The sequence below is a fragment of the Alnus glutinosa genome, chromosome 13, assembly GCF_958979055.1.
Source record: "Alnus glutinosa chromosome 13, dhAlnGlut1.1, whole genome shotgun sequence".
Classification (NCBI taxonomy): domain Eukaryota; kingdom Viridiplantae; phylum Streptophyta; class Magnoliopsida; order Fagales; family Betulaceae; genus Alnus; species Alnus glutinosa.
This window is the reverse complement of record NC_084898.1, coordinates 19304891-19322363: the sequence shown is the minus strand read 5'-3', so window position 1 is coordinate 19322363 and position 17473 is coordinate 19304891. Positions and strand designations below refer to the sequence as shown.

Here is a 17473-nt window from a genome sequence, read left to right as displayed (position 1 = left end):
CGTTGCAGTTCATGTAACATTTATCACATCAACAATTAAAATGTAAATTGTTACGTAACAGTACACGTAAAACTCATTTTAATAAAACGTTGACTGCCAAATGAGATTGTTTATAAGAAAATTATAGTAAAAAATGTAGTGCATTTTCCATCAAGTCAGTCCCACATCGGTTAATCTCTTGAAAACCTCTTTCAGTATATTTAACAATGCAGTGAGGATCGATCTGATGTATTAATTTGTTCGATTCTTACTTAATTCATGGAAGGAAATAAAACCAGGCATATGCAACTGTTGAACTTCTGATCTCCTTAGCGCAACAATTTTGTAATTAATCAGAACAAAACGACGACGAAAAAGCATGCATATATGATCACAAATTAAAATGTCAGTAAATCTCAATTACGTACATAATCGCAAGATCGATATATATCGATCCAAAATACAATTTTCTTTAAATAGACGTGCTAAAAATAATAAAGAAAAAGTTGTTGTATGCATATATGTATGGCTGAAGTACTACTATATATCATTGTATTCCACTCGAAGCTTTTCCACAATATCCATAACAATCATGATCTTAAAGAATGGATCTTCCACAACGGCCAGCCAAGACTTGCAAACGAGTCGCACTGATCTGGATATATCATAATCTGGGACTCGTAGGAATATCAGCGTTAATAAATCCTTGTCCAGCTCTCCCCACCGGCGCCTGTCACTGTCTCGACCACCGCACATATCAGCGTACGTTATTGATGCCATAGCCGACCCTCGTTCTCTCCCAAAAAACGCTACACTTACTCCTACGTACTCTCGCATTCTAAAATTCACGTTCTTTATCGTGACAAAATTTAATGGTGATTTTTATTGCCACGTCAAAAAACATGCATTTGAAAGTGTGGGAGTGGGAATGTGTGTAGCATATTTCTGTTCTCTCCTTCCCCGACTCTAGCCTGCCCTCACGTTAATTATTGTTTCAAAGACCATGTCAAGGAGGAACGAGTTTTAGGGTTTATGTTGTTGGGTAGACATCCTTGTGTAACGGGATTTTCTCCCCTCAATAAGGGCCTGCATTCTATTTAGTAAGCAACAACATCATTTTCTTTCTTTTAATAAGTCGCTTGCTGCAAAATTGTCATTGTTTAGAGGTTAATTAATGTGTTGCACCTTATATGGTAAGAGCACGTAGTATCATAGCTTACCTAAATCTCATTCATTTCTTTAGATACCGGGAAAACTCCTAAAAATATCATCTTAAATTAATTTTTTTTTTGTTATTCCCTAAACTAAGGAAACATCAAATGAACCAAAAGTTGTATCCTATATCTAGGGAAGCAAACATAGTTCCCTTAACATTATTTTAATATAAAAAAAAAAAAAAAAAAAAAAAAAAAAAAAAAAAACTTTTTATCTTTCCTCTTTCATTCATGTAGCATTTATTTAAAACAATATTTAAATTATTTATTTTTCCTCTCTCTTTCTCCTAGTATTTAATTTAAGAATATTTAAATGGTATAGGAAAGTGCTAAGGGAAGCTATTGTAGAGTGCATTTAAATAGGGAAGCTCCTGATAGTGCTCTAACATAGATGATATTCCTTCAACCTTGACCGTAAAATTGAAATTTTTCTCTTCGAAAATAGCTCTTGGAGGACCTTGGGTAATTACTCTTTGTGGTATATGTGAAAAAGATGTATTATAAATTCTTCTCATGTCCTTCTCCCATTTTTTAAAATCATCATTACATATGTAGGGCCCATATATATGAAGGGACACACATGGATCCCACAGATCCAGTAATGATTTTCAAAAGTGGACGGATGGGAGAAGTCTTTGAGAAATGATTTTTCTATATCACAGTACCCTACATCAATCCTACACCAAGACACATAGGGTGTGGGACCCATGCATATGAGTCTCATATACATGGGTCTCACACCTATGTGTCTTGGTGTAGGATTGATGTAGGATAATGTGATGTAGGAATAACACATCCCGAAGTCTTTATCTAAAAGACATGTGCAATACATCTTTCTCTTGTCCTTCTCCCATCCTCCCACTTTTAAAAATTACCATTAGATCAGTGTGGCCCACAGGAAAAGAATCATTTCTCTATCCGAAAAAGAGATGTGTTATACATCCTACTCATGTCCTTTTCTCATCTTTCCACTTTTCAAAATCACCACTAGATCTGTGTGGCCCATATGAAGGACCCACATGGACCTCACAGATCCAATATATGATAATTTTCAAAAGTGGAAGGATGGAAGAATGATATGAGGAGGAAAAAAAATCATTTAGAATCCAAATTGACAGAGACCAAAGAGGAAGCCAGGAAGGGATATGTCTCGACCACCCTTGCTCGTTGGAAGATCGATGAAGTGTTTTGAGTATTCAACACTTGGTATTTTTAAAGCACTAACATCCGCTGCTATAAATCTGATCATTCTTTTCCTTAAATGTAGGGAAAATTTAAAAAAAAAAAACCTCTTTAATCAGATTCTTTGGACTTGTTGTTCCCTAAACTAAGGAAACCAAAAGTTGTACTATAAATCGATAGAAGCAAAAGTGACTCCTTTAACATTATTTTAATATAAAAAGAAAAAAGAAAAAAAAAAAAAAAAAAAAAAAAAAAAAAAAAAAGAGGAGGAGGCAAAAAAGAAGAAAGAAAGACAAGAAAGAAGAAATTAAAGGAAGAAAGAATCGTACATGTATAGGGGAGAAGAGAGAAGATCTTCTAGAAGGAGAAAAGGGGGAGGGGGGAAAATGAAAAATAAATAGGGGTTGAGCGGGAGTAGGAAGAAAAAAAAGGGGAAAAAAGGGGGGGAAAGCGAAAAAAAAAAAAATTAGTGGCGTGCTAAATGTACCATGCCACTAAATAGAGGCGTGTCAGTATCAACATGCTACTAATTTGTGAGGTGGTATATTTAGCACATCACTAAATTATTTAGTGACGTTTCATAAAATGAAACCTCACTAATTAGTGGGGTGTCATAAAGTGAGTTATTGTAGCCACATCACTAAATTGCTAATTTTTTGTAGTGAAAACCTTTATATTTTATCTCTCATTTTTTTTTTTTTTTTTTTTTTTTTTTAAGATTCTCTCTAATTCCGCTAGCCTTTATTTGAAACACTATTTAAATTATTTATCTTTCCTCTCTCTTTCCCTTAACAATTATTTTTTTTAAAAAAAAATTAGTGGTATAGGAAAATGATAGAGGGAAATATTGTGGAGTGCATTTAAATAGAAAAGTAAAAAGTAGTTTAGTTCTCTAAATTGAAATTTTTTTTAAGAAAAATTGCTGCTAGTACTCTTAGAGTAGTAAAAGAAGAAGACACATGCCTCGTCCTGGATTTGGCATTTATGTGTTGTTAAAGAAATTAAAGGATCGGAGCACATCTCTTCGAAGTTTTTTCAACGGTAATTCATATTTAATTTTATTCTCTTTTTATAAAAAACTTGAAACTAATGATTTTACAAAAGATATGTCATCATATTTTTTTTACGGCACTTAAACCAAATTTTGTGATTCGCATCTTTGGTAGAGTTATTTCCTAATTCCTAAATTTTCATTTACCTTCAAAGGTGAATTATGTTTCTCCAGATCTCTTTTGGTATTACTCATCCAACCACATTTGGTACGTTGCTTCTCAATATATTGAACTAGTTGAAGTAGATTTTTTGGACAAGTCAGCTACGAGGACGGGGCAACTGGTGATTATTTAGGTGATACACTAAATAATCAACCATTCATACACAAGGAAATAGCATCTCTTACATAAGGAAAGCAATTAATGGAGATGGGTCGTATTCCGTTTTGGCCCCTGACCTTCGGCGCTTGCCTTGTTGAGCCCACCTACCAATCAGTGGGGCTTATTTTATTGTGCCTTTTGGTAGTGCACATGCACTATGAGTGTATGCATCATTTCCCGATGACTATATAAAGGTAAAATGACCTCACCACAGGTACACACATTCTTTGATCGCCCTATGTACTCTTTTCATTCAGCTTCTCTAATACAACCTACTAACTTACACATCGGAAGTTCTCCGTCGGCCCTTCTCTCACTAGTGTTACACCAATAGCTTTTTTTTCTTTTCTTTTTTTTTTCTTTTTTTTTTTTTTTTTTTTGGCAACAGCCGTGATCGAAGTTCCAACCGTCCAAATAATCTGCTTCAACAAAACCCATGTGTTGTGTTTGAATATTCATCAAAGTTTTACGTGCGTGTCTTCAATTTTGTTGTGGTTTCCATTTTTCTTTGCTTATGAATTCAGTTTTTTTCTTTCTATTTTTTCTATGGATTGGTAAACAAGTGGATAGTTATTAATTGCCTAATAATCGCTAACTGCTAACTGCTAACGACCTAGGGCGAGGCGAATTGCATTTATAAGGAGGACATAAATTTTCTACAAACCGGTTTGTAGGAAATATTTTACAACCCATCTATAAAAGTTACACGTGTCTCTTGGCATGTGAGAAGCAAATGTTATTTTAATAGCATGTGTTTCTTACATATTTTTTTTATTAGTGCTATTAAAAAGGCATGTGCTTCTCACATGCTTAAAAGACACATGTCACTTTTATATGTGGTTTTTAGAAAATTTTCTACCAACCGGTTTGTAGGAAATTTATGTCCTTTTAAAGATAGGCGGGGGTGATTAATAACTGCTAATTGTCTACTCATATATATTATATAATAATAATAATAATAATAATAATATAATGCAAAACGACGTCGTTTTGATACATTTGATATAGGGTTTTAGTTTTGAGTTTAATGAAATTGATCTTTATTTGTAAAACTAATAATAATAATAATAATATTCATGAGCTTTGTTATATTTTGAAGCCTTCTACTTATTTAAAAAAAAAAAGAAAAAAGAAAAAAAAAGATCCAAAATCATCTAAATTAGGTTCTAAAAATATGCTTAACGAAGGTCCAAAACACCAAAATAGCCCTATTTCTAAAAAATGATTATAAGTTTTAATAACCGCTAACCGGCGGTTATTTTAAAACCGCTAACTGCCTAAGGCAAAGCGGTTGCAATTACTAAAGCTAGATAACCGCCTAAGGCGGTTAGAGACAATAAGTGTTAACTGCAACCACTTGTTTACCAATACATTTTCCGCTTGGTCTCAAACAATAACTCTTATTTGTGGCGGATCCATCCACTTCAAAACTTCTGTATTTTGAGCATACACTCCATTAGTTTGCGCCTTTTGTGCTCCTACCTTAAAATCCTCCATGGCCTCCAGAGCGCTTTTGATTAACTGGGAAGGGTGGATGAGTTCCCCTCCAAAGACTACTGTATTTTTATGTAGCCAAATTTTTCTTGCTATTGTTGCTATGCAATTAAACATGCCAATATGGAAGCTTTGAAGAGTATATGGAGGACCAGGACCAGCCAGGGTCTCTACAAGCCACTTTGGTTCAACCTCACAAGAATTTATGATCGTCAATTTTTTACACGGTTCGTAAATTTGATACGAATTCAATGTAAAATTAGTGGATTAGGATTGAGGAGTCTGAGTTGTAATTAAATAGATCAGATTATGGTTGACCTAATGTAGTCTTATATCTATGTCTCGACATGATCTAAACTCAACACATAATATTTAAAGCTGATAATTTTTTATACGATCTGCAAATTATATATAAATTTCCTACAAAATTAACGAATTAAGATTAAAAAATCTGAATATTTAATTAGATTGGACTAAACCCGACACATAATTGTCCTTGAAAAACCCACCCCGGGCAGTTTGGTTTCGGACCTTTTGGGTAAGAACCCTGGGCACACTAAGATCAATACCCCCATCTGGTAAGCTCCTCCCAAATCCTTTTAGCATCGAATACACGGCTTCCTACAAGTAAGCTCTCTCTCTCTCTCTCTCTCTCTCTCTCTCTCTCTCTCGTGTGATGGATTGTATTCTCAAAAGGGTGTAGTTCAGGGCGTGTTTGGATTACCCGTTCTCTGTAATTTCGGCGAAGTTTGTAACTTTTGTGCCTTCCGCTAAAGCATTGATGGCAAAAAGAGAAAAGAGAGTCTGTTCAATATGTTGAAACAAACATCGTCTGCTTCAATGAACCTATTAGAGCCCAATTAATCCTAAGTGTTAAGATTTCATTTAGAGTTAGTATTTGGTGTTTTTGCTCAATGGACTTCACAAATATCTGTTGCTGCTACATTGTCAATCCGTGTATACCACAGGATCTCACCCACCATGAATTTGGTGGTTAACTGATGGATACCATTCTTTACAGTTGCACCAATTGTAGTATAGTTTGTTGTTACATTTAGCATTACTATTTACTCATTGTTAAAGAAAAATATGATAATCCTTCTTCAGGGATCGTCCAAACGCAGTTATTGTTTGGATTTGCTGAATTTCGTTCATGTCAGTTATTGTTTATTTTTTACGAATGTGTTTTTTTTTTTGTTTCCGAAGATTTTCTTATATGGTTGTTTGTGCTGTATGTTAACCTCACACCTTATGAAGTAGACGACACTTGTTCGAATTCCCTCTTCCCTACCCTTAGAGCCAATTACTTTTATATGTATATATATGTATACACTTGTGCTGTAAGTTATACGAAGGTTTTAACAAAGTGACTTTATAGTTGGACTAGAACTTGGGATAATATCAGTAATGGGATTGCCAAGATTTGGGCGTCCAAAGGGTGTGGAAGGCGAGTTGAGTCCCAACCTTTTTGTGGCCAATTGTGGGCCGGCGGTGGGGTATTCTCATGACACCATTGCCTCAGTGTTCAGTGCTTTTGGGGAAGTGAAAGGAGTCTGTGCTGCCGATGAGAGCGGTGCCCGTGTCATTGTTTCTTATTGTGATGAGAGTTCTGCCAGAGTTGCCTTGGAAGCATTAGATGGACACCCTTGTCCTGACCTTGGAGGCCGTTCTTTGCACATTCGGTATTCAGTACTTCAACCTACTTCGCAGGTATAAGACGTCTCCTGACTTGCTTGAGAGTTTTAAATGCTTGAGCTCAGACTTTATCATGCTGGTTCTTGGTTCACTTTCTGCAAGGTTTGCATTGTTTGCATTGTTTATTTGGCTTCTTGTAATGAATTACTAATGTAATAGGTGAATTCATACTAAAACTAATTGAGAGTGATAGATGTGATAACTGATATTTTCTCAACACAGACTCCTTACGATTTGGTTGGCGATTGCTTGATTAATTCTCAACGAACTCCTTTATTTGTGCCTAATAGATATTCAAATTTCAATAGATTATTCCATGAATGTTTTGATTCTTGCGTTGGAAGTATCTCTTCAAATGTAGTTAGTAGATCTTCCCACATAATTTGCAAATAGATATGTTAATGACTCAACAAGATTCATAACCTTTTATTATACATTTGCTGCAATCTCCAGTTGTTTTATATCTCTCTTATTCTTTGATAATTACTTCAGGGTAAGGTTAATGACTCAGTTCCAGTGTCTTTGGTGGCTTTGGATTTGAACATTCCAGGCCTTTACTTATTGCATGACTTTGTCAGCCCCAAAGAAGAGGAGGTAGGCCATTTGTCATCTATAGCAGTACTTTGTCTTTGCTTTATTTCGTCTTTTGCATTTAAGTTTTGAGTCCTGTCTAATTAAATGGCACTTGAAATTTTTTGACCTTCACTATATTCTATCTGTGACTTTTCCTGGTTTTTCAGGAATTGCTCGCAGCAGTTGATGATAAGCCTTGGAAAAGTCTTGCCAAAAGAAGGGTTCAGCATTATGGCTATGAATTTTGCTACGAAGTATGCCACATGATAAAGAACTAGCCTCCTCCTGCCACTTTGATACTTATGTATGTATGTATGTATGCATGCATGCATGTGTACATGTATATTAGAGATGATATGTATACAAGTCAGCATATATTATTAGCTAGACTTTCTGGGATTTTGTATTGTAAAAATAGTAATTAATTTTCTTTGCTATCCCTGTCATAGCAGCTCTAGAAGATTTCTTGGCAGCATTTCTTTCATATCTTTCTTTGTTTTTATTTTATCCTATGTATTTATTTTTTAAACTATTTTTTGGCTTAAGTCATTAGAGGAAGAACTCTAATAGATTACTGAGGAATGACTTTAGTTCTACAATGTTGATCTCATGTGAGAACAGTGGTAGAGTTAAAAGATATTTTGTTCAAAACCCTTTATGGGTAGATGGTTGCTACCGGTAGTTTTCACTTTTCTTATTTTCTAGAATTTTTTTTTTCTTTTTTTTCTCCCCAAGTAGATGTCTCTTTTGTATACTTCATGTGTACTTGGATTGCGTCTCTTTGAGCTTTCTAATAACATTGAATTACTTTTCTTTTTGCCCCTACTTCTTAGGTGGCTTATCTTGTATACTTCCTATGTACATGGAAGCGCCTTACGCTTTTAATGATATCTCAATTAATTATAAATAAAAAAATTAATATTGAATTACTTATATATAAAAAATAAAAAAAAAATAAAAAATAAAAAAAATAAAAAAATAAAAAACAACTTTGATCTTATGATTAAATATGTTGACCTTGCTGCACATGCTGCCTCTATCCATTCTTTTTGACACCTTGACCTAAGCTTCATTCTATGTATCTTTTAGCTTTTCCATATTTTTCCACCTAAGATTAAGGACTTATAATATATGTTTCACAAACCTCGGGTGGTCTGACCTTTGTCAAAGTAGATGGATATACTTGTATGCATGTATTATTTTTCCATATCCAAATACATTGGAAAACAATCTAGCCTTCACAAAGTCTAAATGACCAACAAGAACTTCTCTAGCCAATATGCAGTGGTGCAAGGTAGTGGTTGCGTACGCATTAGGGCTCTTTGGTATTGTTTTGAATATGTTTTATAAGCAAGATTGTAGCAGAATTTACATAACGGTCACTAAGGACTTGAGGATTTTATATTGGTGTAGAAAAAGATTATAAAGCAAGGCAATCATGTTTAAATGATTGAATTAGAGAAGTCATTGCTGGAATGAGAAATGCTAGATCGGTTGCCACTTGGAGTTTGGTACTTGCAGCATGGGTGTGTGTTCTTTGGGCATTTATGGGAAGTCTCATATTGCTGGTCTCTTTTGTTTGGAAACCGTGAATTCATTGAATTGTGACCTTGTGGTGGTCTGACTTTTCTTAAATGGGATAGAAGCAACTGTAAATGTTGTACAGATCTGTTGTACAATATTGTTGCTTATTCAGAATAATATTCCATTGTTCTTTTTCTTGTTTCCTTCTTCTGATGGTAATTGTTGCTTATTACTGTTAGATCTCTTTTCTAAATTAGAGTTAGATCTTATCTTAAAAAAAAAATGTGTTGTAGGAATGTCAAATACTCGGTGTTCTGCCTTTCCTTTTTTTTTTTTTTTTTGCTTTTTCCTGATTCCTTCTCCACTCTTTTGGTGGTACAGACAAGGAATGTTAATACGAGACAGCACTTAGGTGAACTTCCGTCATTTGTTTCTCCCATTCTTGAAAGGATCTCATTGTTTCCGAACCTTGATAATCATGCAAATATAGTTTTGGACCAACTGACGGTATGTGGTAATGTTTTTCTGTACATAAATTGTTTGTAATTGTATTCTCTGAATTGACAATTTTATCTTTATATTATTATTATTTCTTTCATAGCTGTTATGTATTGATCCTTGTCACTATATAATGGCTTTAGATTTTTTTAAGATGATGGGTACTTGTATTCATGTTTCATAATTAAGACTGAAGATCAATGATTATGTTACAGGTTAATGAGTACCCACGTGGGGTGGGATTATCTCCCCATATAGACACCCATTCTGCATTTGAGGGATTTATTTTCAGCCTTTCGTTAGCTGGGCCTTGCATAATGGAGTTCAGGAGATACACAGAAGGTGCTTGGCTTCCGAAGGATACCTCAAGTACTAGTACAATGGTGCAAACTCCTGAAAATGGCCCAAATTTCTTAAGGAGGGCTATCTATCTTCCCCCTCGGTCCATGCTCCTTTTATCTGGGGAAGCTCGTTATGCTTGGCATCATTACATTCCACACCACAAGGTATATCATATTATCCTTGGGTCATCAACTGTTTCTATACTGAAATTTGTTCAAATTGAGGAATGCTTCTGAAAACAATTTGTAAATTGTAATTTGAAAAATTTTAGGATGCTGCAATAATGTGAAATATAGTGATAAAATATGTTGGAAGGCCAGAAAAACAGGCGAAAGTATTTTATCTGGAGAAACCTTCCAATCATAGCATTCCATTTCTCTTATCCAGGGGGTTAGTGGTTTAAGGGCAGATTGAGTACATGAATTTCCTGACCTTTTATAATGTATCTGTTTAGTTATATTGATGGAGTACTTTATTTTAGAGTTGCTATTATAATGTTTAATCCGTTCTAATGAGTTGCTTTCCATGTGGAGTCTTCTTAATTGTTTCTAATGAAACAATGATTTTTATGTTAGTTAACGACATGATATATGTTTTCTATTTCAATTAAATTTATATGAAATTGCTTTTATTATGATTAACATATTTCTCAATCCGAGCACTGCGTCGATTCTGACTGTCATAGAAGGTGTGGCAGCTTTGAGTTCTTCTACCACCATTAAGGGAGAGGTTAGTTTGACCCAATCTAGAGGGAGGTGGTTGTGCGGGAGCAGGGCGACGAGTTATGGGATGGGGAGGATGGCGATTTCCCTCTCCCTTTGGGTGTTTTTCCTCCCGATTGGGCTTTAGATTGGGAGTTGGAAAGTGATGAGGGTTTGGACCAGTCCTTGGCGATTTTGGATGCCATTGAATTTACTTCCACCGGGGAGTTAAGGCAACGCGCCCAAAGTCTAAGGGTAGGAGGGAAGTTTTGAATTTGGCAAGCTCCATCAACTACGGGGATTCTTGTGCTTCCTCCCGACGCAAGAAAGGCAAAGCGCACATGGTGTAGGGCTGGGTGGGTTGATCAGGTTTTCTTGTGAGTTTTGAGGGTTTTGTTGGGTTGGGGTGCTCTCGGGGCAGGTTTGGGTGTTTGCTGGGGGCTTCTTTGGGTTTTAGGGTTGTTCCTTGTGGGTTTATTTGTATTTTCTTTTTGTGGGCTGGCTTTGGCTGTTCCTGTGTATACTCCCGGTGTACTTAGGAGCGCCTTACGCTTTTTATAAAATCTTCTTACTTATAAAAAAAAAAAAAACATATTGTGTGTGTGTGTGTGTAATTATGCTTTAGCATTGTTATTTTCATTACCAAAGGCATATGTCAATGATTCTTGTTTTACAGATTGATTTGGTGAAGGACAGCGTTGTTAGAAGGGGTTCAAGGAGAGTGTCTTTCACTTTTCGTAAGGTGATTGAGATTTTAGTTTTAAATTTGTTGGCTGCCAGATGCATTGACCTTCACATTCTAGCAGTAATAAATTCTATATTTGAATGCATTTCTGGATGTACTCTATAGCATGGATCAATTAAGTTGGTTGCTCATTGTACACATTCCGAGAAGTCAGTACCTGCACTTTCAATTGTGTGATCATCTATATGCCATCTTTGTTGACAATGATTTGGCAGATGGCCTACAGGCGTCAAATCTGCAAAATCTAGTGACTTACTGAATTAGAAATGCTTATGTTTGGTCAATGCTATTAATTTAACTAACCCCCACCATCACCACCCAGGCGTCAAATCTGCAATTAAGCCCAGTTGTGCAAACATGTTATCTTTTTCCAGTTGTTTTACCTTCTCATGAACTCTTTTATTCAAACTTGTGGCATTTGTTACTTCGTTTACTTCTCATAGATGTCTTTGAACATTCTCAGTTCCGCTGACTGGATATCTTACTACTAAGCATCTAGAGCATATTTTTGTCATTTTTAAGCTCTAATACATTGAGGGAATATGGTTCGAGATCTCCTTGAGACCAACCAAGCAAAAATTGTATACATGCCCTTGGATCTTTTTAAGATTTTTATCTTGGTTACTCCCTTATTTCTACTCCTAGTTGTACTTGTATTACCTTATAAATTTCTCTACAAAAGAACCACAAATAAAATCTTTTTTTATTTATAGGTAAATAGGGAAATTTATTAAAAGTGTAAAGGCGCTCATAAGCATACAGGAAGTATACAAAAAGAATATCAAAGAGAGAGAGAGAGAGAGAGAGAGAGAGAGAGAGAGAGAGAGTTGCAAAACCCAAAAACGAGCGGAAACCCAAACACCCCAACAGGAATCAGCCCACAAAACCCAGAAAACATTACATCACAACAGGCCCCTCTTGCCTTTACCCCAGCTAGAACCAAAACCCTTAGCATCAAAATTAATCGAGCACTCTAAGTTCTTCAACTCTCTACTCCCTTTAATCTTAGGAGTAGAGACTGAAACCTCTTGGCGTTGCTCCTCATCAACTTGAGCCATTAAGTCCAAAAAGCCCTTCACATTCCCCTCGTGGGAAACCCCCAGAGTTTGAAAATAGAACCTAACATCTCTCACTGCCTCAGGAAAACCACCAACCCTTTCAAAATCACCTCCCTTCAAAGATTCATCCACCTCTAAGGAAGACGACAACAGAGGAGGGCACCCAAACATGAATGTTTCTTAATTGGAAACCTTTCCATTGTACAATTTCAACTTAATCACCCTCACTATAGTATCATCACTCCACGCTTTAAGCTAGACAATTCCAAGTAAACCATCCAAAGACATGCATATAGAAGTGTACATGCAGGTGGATATTAACCGCCCGCATCCGCCATTCGCACATGCGGATGCAGTTAGCAAAAATCACTATTCGCATATGCAAATAGCGGTTTTAGGGTACGTGAATGCGGTTATTAACCGCATCCGCAAACCCTTTTTATATGATATATATTTTATATATTTCTTATATATATATATTATATTTATTAAATTCTTTTTAATACTAAAATGATGTCGTTTTGGATTAGTATAGGTTATGTTTATATTGGTTTGGTTGGTTGTGTTGCTTTTTCGTGCAACACTTGGTCAAAAATGCAAAAGTAATGTGAAATCAATATATTTTCAAAAGATTAGGGCTTAAAAAAAAAAAATTAAACAAGCCCAAAACACTAAAAAATGGCTTAAATTATTTGTAAAATCGTTTAAAATAAACTCTAATAGAGACCCAAAGAAAGCCCAAAAGGCCCATCACCTAATATGCAATTAATTTAACATGATGCGGGCGCGGATACGAATATCTAAAATTAATATCCGCACTTTGCGGATATGGATGCAGCTGCGGATATTACAAATAACCGCATTCGCATGTACACCTATACATGCATAGTTATTTGGATTCAGTTTTGGTTTCTAATGAATGTTTGGATAGATGGATTAGATCTGGGGAACCAGAAGTGTTGTGTAAGTTGGACTTAGACAATGTGTATGATCATGTTAATTGGGAATTATTGTTATATTTGTTGAAGAGATGTGGATTTGGGGAGAAATTGAGGGATTGGATAGCGCATTGTATTTCTTTGGTGTGATTTTCTATTTTATTAATGGTTCACCGTCTAGATTCTTTAGTTCTTGTGGATTGAAACAAGGGAACCTGTTATAGCCATTATTGTTTGTGGTTGTTATTAAGGCGATGTGCGGGATGATGACTGCTACAATGGATACAACACTTATGTTTGGTTTTTTGGTGGGGTCAAGGAATAATGACTCTAGTGTACCACATATTGTTTGCAGATTTTGTGAGGCAAATTATGAACTTGGCAATGTGGGAGATGTAAAAGGTTTGGCTCGTATTCTTGGCTGTAGAGTGTATCATCTTTGTCGATGAAGTACTTGGGTTTGCCATTGGGTGTGTCTTACAAGGCTACATCCATTTGGAATGGGATAATTGAAAAAGTGGAATGTTGGTTGGCTGGATGAAACAAGGCTTTATTTTATCTGAGGGAGGTAGATTGACTTTGATATAAAATAAATAAAACTCTTTCCAGTTTGCCTACTTGTCTCTTTTCCCTATTCCAATGGGTGTGACTAATAGGCTTGAAAAACTTAAGAGAGACTTTTTAGCCGGTGGATAGGTGATGAGTTTACGTTTCCTTTAGTGAATTGGTCGAGAATTTGTACTCCAATGAAATTAGGTGGTTTGGGGCTTAGAAATCTGATTCAGTTTGATCAAGCCTTATTGGGTTAATGGTCGTGGCGTTATGCTACGGAGAATGAGGCTTTCTAGATATTGGTGATAGATACTAAATATGATAGTTCAAGGGGAGGTGTTCCAAAGAGGTAACATGGCCATTTGGAGTGCGTGTGGAAATATATAAGTAGGGGGTGGGAAACTTTTTCAAAATTTGTTATATTTGAGGTGGGTGATGGGTCACAAATCAATTTTTGGCATGATGTGTAGCATGGGGAACAACCGTTGAAGATATCTTATACGTATTTGTTTAGTATCGCACATTGCAAGGACGTGTGGGTGGCGGTTCATTTGCAGTTCCGAAATGGAAGGATTCAATGGAATATAATTTTTACTAGACCTGTTCTGGATTGGGAGGTGGATTTAGTCTACTCCTTCTTTGAGATGTTCTCTAAGAGTAAGACAAGGAGATGTGGATAGAATATGTTGGATCCCTTCCAAGAGGCACAAGTTTGAAGTGAAGTCATATTGTCATGTGTTAACTATATCTACAGGTGTCCTGTTTCCTTGGAAGAGTATTTGGAGAGTTAAGGCCCCTTTGAGAATGGCGTTCTTTTTGTGAATGGTAGAATTAGAAAAAATATTGATGTTAGATAACCCTATTGATGTTAGACAACCCGAGGAAGCGGAACATCATTGTGGTGGATTGGTGTTGTATGTGTAAGAGGAGTGGGGAATCTATTGATTGCCTTCTTCTTCATTGTCAAGTAGCAAGAGATTTATGAAGCTCGTCATTTAATTTGTTTGGTGTGAATTGGGTTATGCCTAGAAGGGTGAAAGAGTTCTTGATGAGTTAGGAAGGTTAGGTGGGGCGTCGTAAAATTTTGGAAGCTTGGAGGTTGGGTCCTTTATGTTTAATGTGGTGTATTTGAAGAAAACGGAATGAATGAAGCTTTGAAGATAGAGAGAATCCAATGATAGAGCTGAAAAAAGAATATATTCAACTCCCTTTACACATGGATAGCAACCCATGATAGTTTTCTCTTCTCTAGTTTTTCTGACTTTTTGAACTTTGTTGTTCTTTTTCTATTGAATAGGGGATTCTCTTGTATACTTTGTGTGCTAGGGTTGCACCCATTTGCGCTTTTCAATGAGATTAAATTACTTACAATAAAAAAAAGTTACTAAAGAGCTAGATTTTCTTTTCCTTTTTCTGGTCTCTACAAAAAAGATAAAGTTGTAAGTAATTGTATAGTGGGAAACCTCTCTGTATAGTATAACAGGCCACACAATTCAATTTAGCTTTGTGCTTTGTACACAGGCTTTTTGTGAAGAAACTAGTTGCTGATTAACGTCATTTATCAATACAAAAAAAAAAAAAAAAGGAAAAATATGAATCATGTTATTTTCATAGAATATCTTCAATTTGTTCTTGGCCATACTTGAATACTAGTGTGTTTTTAGTTAAGTTCTGTACTAATTTGTGATACAAGTTCGGTGTTTTCACAGTTGTTTCTTCCTTTCTCCCCATTTCTCCTGTATGAACTAATTACTTCAACTTTTTTCAGGCTAAAACAGATCCTTGCCAATGTGAATTTCCCCAATACTGTGATTCTCATAGATAAGAGGACTGGTTTTCAACTTTTCATTCTGATTGAAGATGCAGGCTGATTATTCAACGCTCTGTTATAACAGCAATTATAATTGTTTGTAGGAGATGGTTAGTATAGAGCAATACAATCATGAGTTGGACTTATTTTCCAAGATGATTCCTTCTCTTGTTTTCCTATGATCATACAGATGATTCCTTCCCTTGACAATAGATAGTAGGTTCTTTTGTCTTGCACAGCAAGATCAGGCATCTCTATTTCCTGGATCTCCAAACAGGAAGTTCTTGTTGCTAACTTGTGTTCGTTGCTGGTCTTACAATGGAATGAGTAGTGGAGAAGGAAACAAAGCTTTACGGTCACAAAGATTTCAAGGTACAAAGCTTTTGTTGTGACAGGAAATCATGGAATTCAGTGATTTTCTTTTATAAAATATTTTCTTTTCTCAAATTACATTCTTGCCCCGTGATTGGATAATGGAGTGATTTCAAGGAAGTGGGCTCTAATGTTAGCTTGATGTTGCACCTGCTAATTTTTTTTGTCAGCAAGTTCATTTTCTCCAGAATTATTATTATGTTTATTATTAATTTTTTTTTTTTTCAGTGGTAGCTAAATGAGGCTCCCTACTAGAGTTGGGAAAGCATACAAAATTTTCCAGGTTCTGGTTCAGGCTCATAGAGGCTCATATTTGTACATGCCAAATCAACATGTTTATGGCTTGGAAACCCCTGAAAATGCAATACTTACCTACCAATACGCCTTTTGGGGGTAGTCAAACCAAATTCGGAATGTTGGCTGAGGTAGCTTAAACAAAAAATAAAAAAGGGGGGAAGAAAAAAATAGAAGGAGATAATTTGAGAATGGTTTAGCCGCTCTCAAAAAGTGGTTCAACCACCTCAAAAGAAATTTTTGAGGATAGGCAAACTGGATTAGGATTCACAGCAATTATTTGTCTGAATTGTTAGCAATTTGAGTAGGTAATGTAAGAAGTCCTATATGAAATTTACCTGCTCAAATAAATTTTGGATTACTCAGTCACTTAGACAAATGAGTCTCATATGAACTCTCTTATATTACCTGTTCAAATTGCTAGCAATTCGGATGGTGAATTTTTATCCAACTAAACCACCCTCTAAAGGTGTGGCTGAATAGGCCTAAAGAAACTTGCTACTTTTACGTGGGATTGGGGATGGCCGAGTTTTATATATATATATATATATATATATATATATATGTAACTTTACAAAAATGTACTTAACTATCACGTATTTTGACGAAAGGATACTAAACTATCAATTTTTTCGAACTGGGATATTAAACTATTAAAAATCCTCAAATAAGGGTATTCTGTCATCTTTGGGCTAAATTATGCCAAAATTTCAAAATGCATTTGTATTTATTTTTTAAAAAAAATTTATAAAAATTTTCATAAATTTAAACATAAATATTTTTACAAATTCTGTTAAATTCTAACCAACACCTAAATTTTAGCATTTTTTTCTTTTTTTTCTAGAATTGATTTAGCAAGGACTGTTAGAAAAAATGTATGAAGATTGTACAAAATGAAATTTTGTTAACCTGTTGCCTTTAAAGCTACTTTTAGAAGAAAAGAATTTTGGGCTGCCCAGCCACACGGCCCACACCTACCTAGGTAGGTAGATTACATATGAACTGTCTCACAATTATTAACCAAATTGCTGAAGATCCTTACCCGAGAGAGACATCTGCTAGACTGCTATGTCCTGGAACATACATACAAGTAATGTGGTAGTGCGTTATCAAGAGGGGGGTGGGGGAA

At 35.5% G+C, this 17473-nt stretch overlaps 1 protein-coding gene across 5 annotated transcripts; it reads left to right on the top strand.

Moving 5' to 3' along the window:
• The first annotated feature begins 5746 nt into the window (after positions 1-5746).
• On the top strand, positions 5747-16565 carry LOC133853647 (alkylated DNA repair protein ALKBH8 homolog). Of its 5 annotated transcripts, XR_009896695.1 has the most exons (9): positions 5747-5869; positions 6621-6952; positions 7430-7531; positions 7678-7764; positions 9416-9541; positions 9748-10038; positions 11252-11317; positions 15637-16050; positions 16279-16565. XR_009896695.1 is itself a non-coding variant. In XM_062289641.1 (8 exons), the coding sequence occupies exons 2-8, from the start codon at positions 6650-6652 to the stop codon at positions 15691-15693; spliced, it is 1032 nt and encodes a 343-aa protein (XP_062145625.1). In that variant the 5' UTR covers positions 5747-5869; positions 6621-6649; the 3' UTR covers positions 15694-16243. The 5 variants fall into 5 exon arrangements, 4 of the variants coding, with proteins under 4 accessions (XP_062145625.1, XP_062145628.1, XP_062145627.1 ...); XM_062289641.1 differs by lacking the exon at positions 16279-16565 and having other exon boundaries at positions 15637-16243; XM_062289642.1 differs by lacking the exon at positions 16279-16565 and having other exon boundaries at positions 5753-5820; positions 15637-16243.
• Positions 16566-17473: the final 908 nt, after the last annotated feature.

What these genes read in the sequence shown, in the direction of transcription:
- LOC133853647 (XM_062289641.1), top strand. Translation starts at nt 6,650, where the DNA reads ATGGGATTGCCAAGATTTGGGCGTCCAAAGGGTGTGGAAGGCGAGTTG. An exon ending in GCTATGAATTTTGCTACGAA is followed by an intron (nt 7,765 to 9,415) that starts GTATGCCACATG and finishes TTGGTGGTACAG; the next exon opens with ACAAGGAATGTTAATACGAG. An exon ending in ATTACATTCCACACCACAAG is followed by an intron (nt 10,039 to 11,251) that starts GTATATCATATT and finishes CTTGTTTTACAG; the next exon opens with ATTGATTTGGTGAAGGACAG.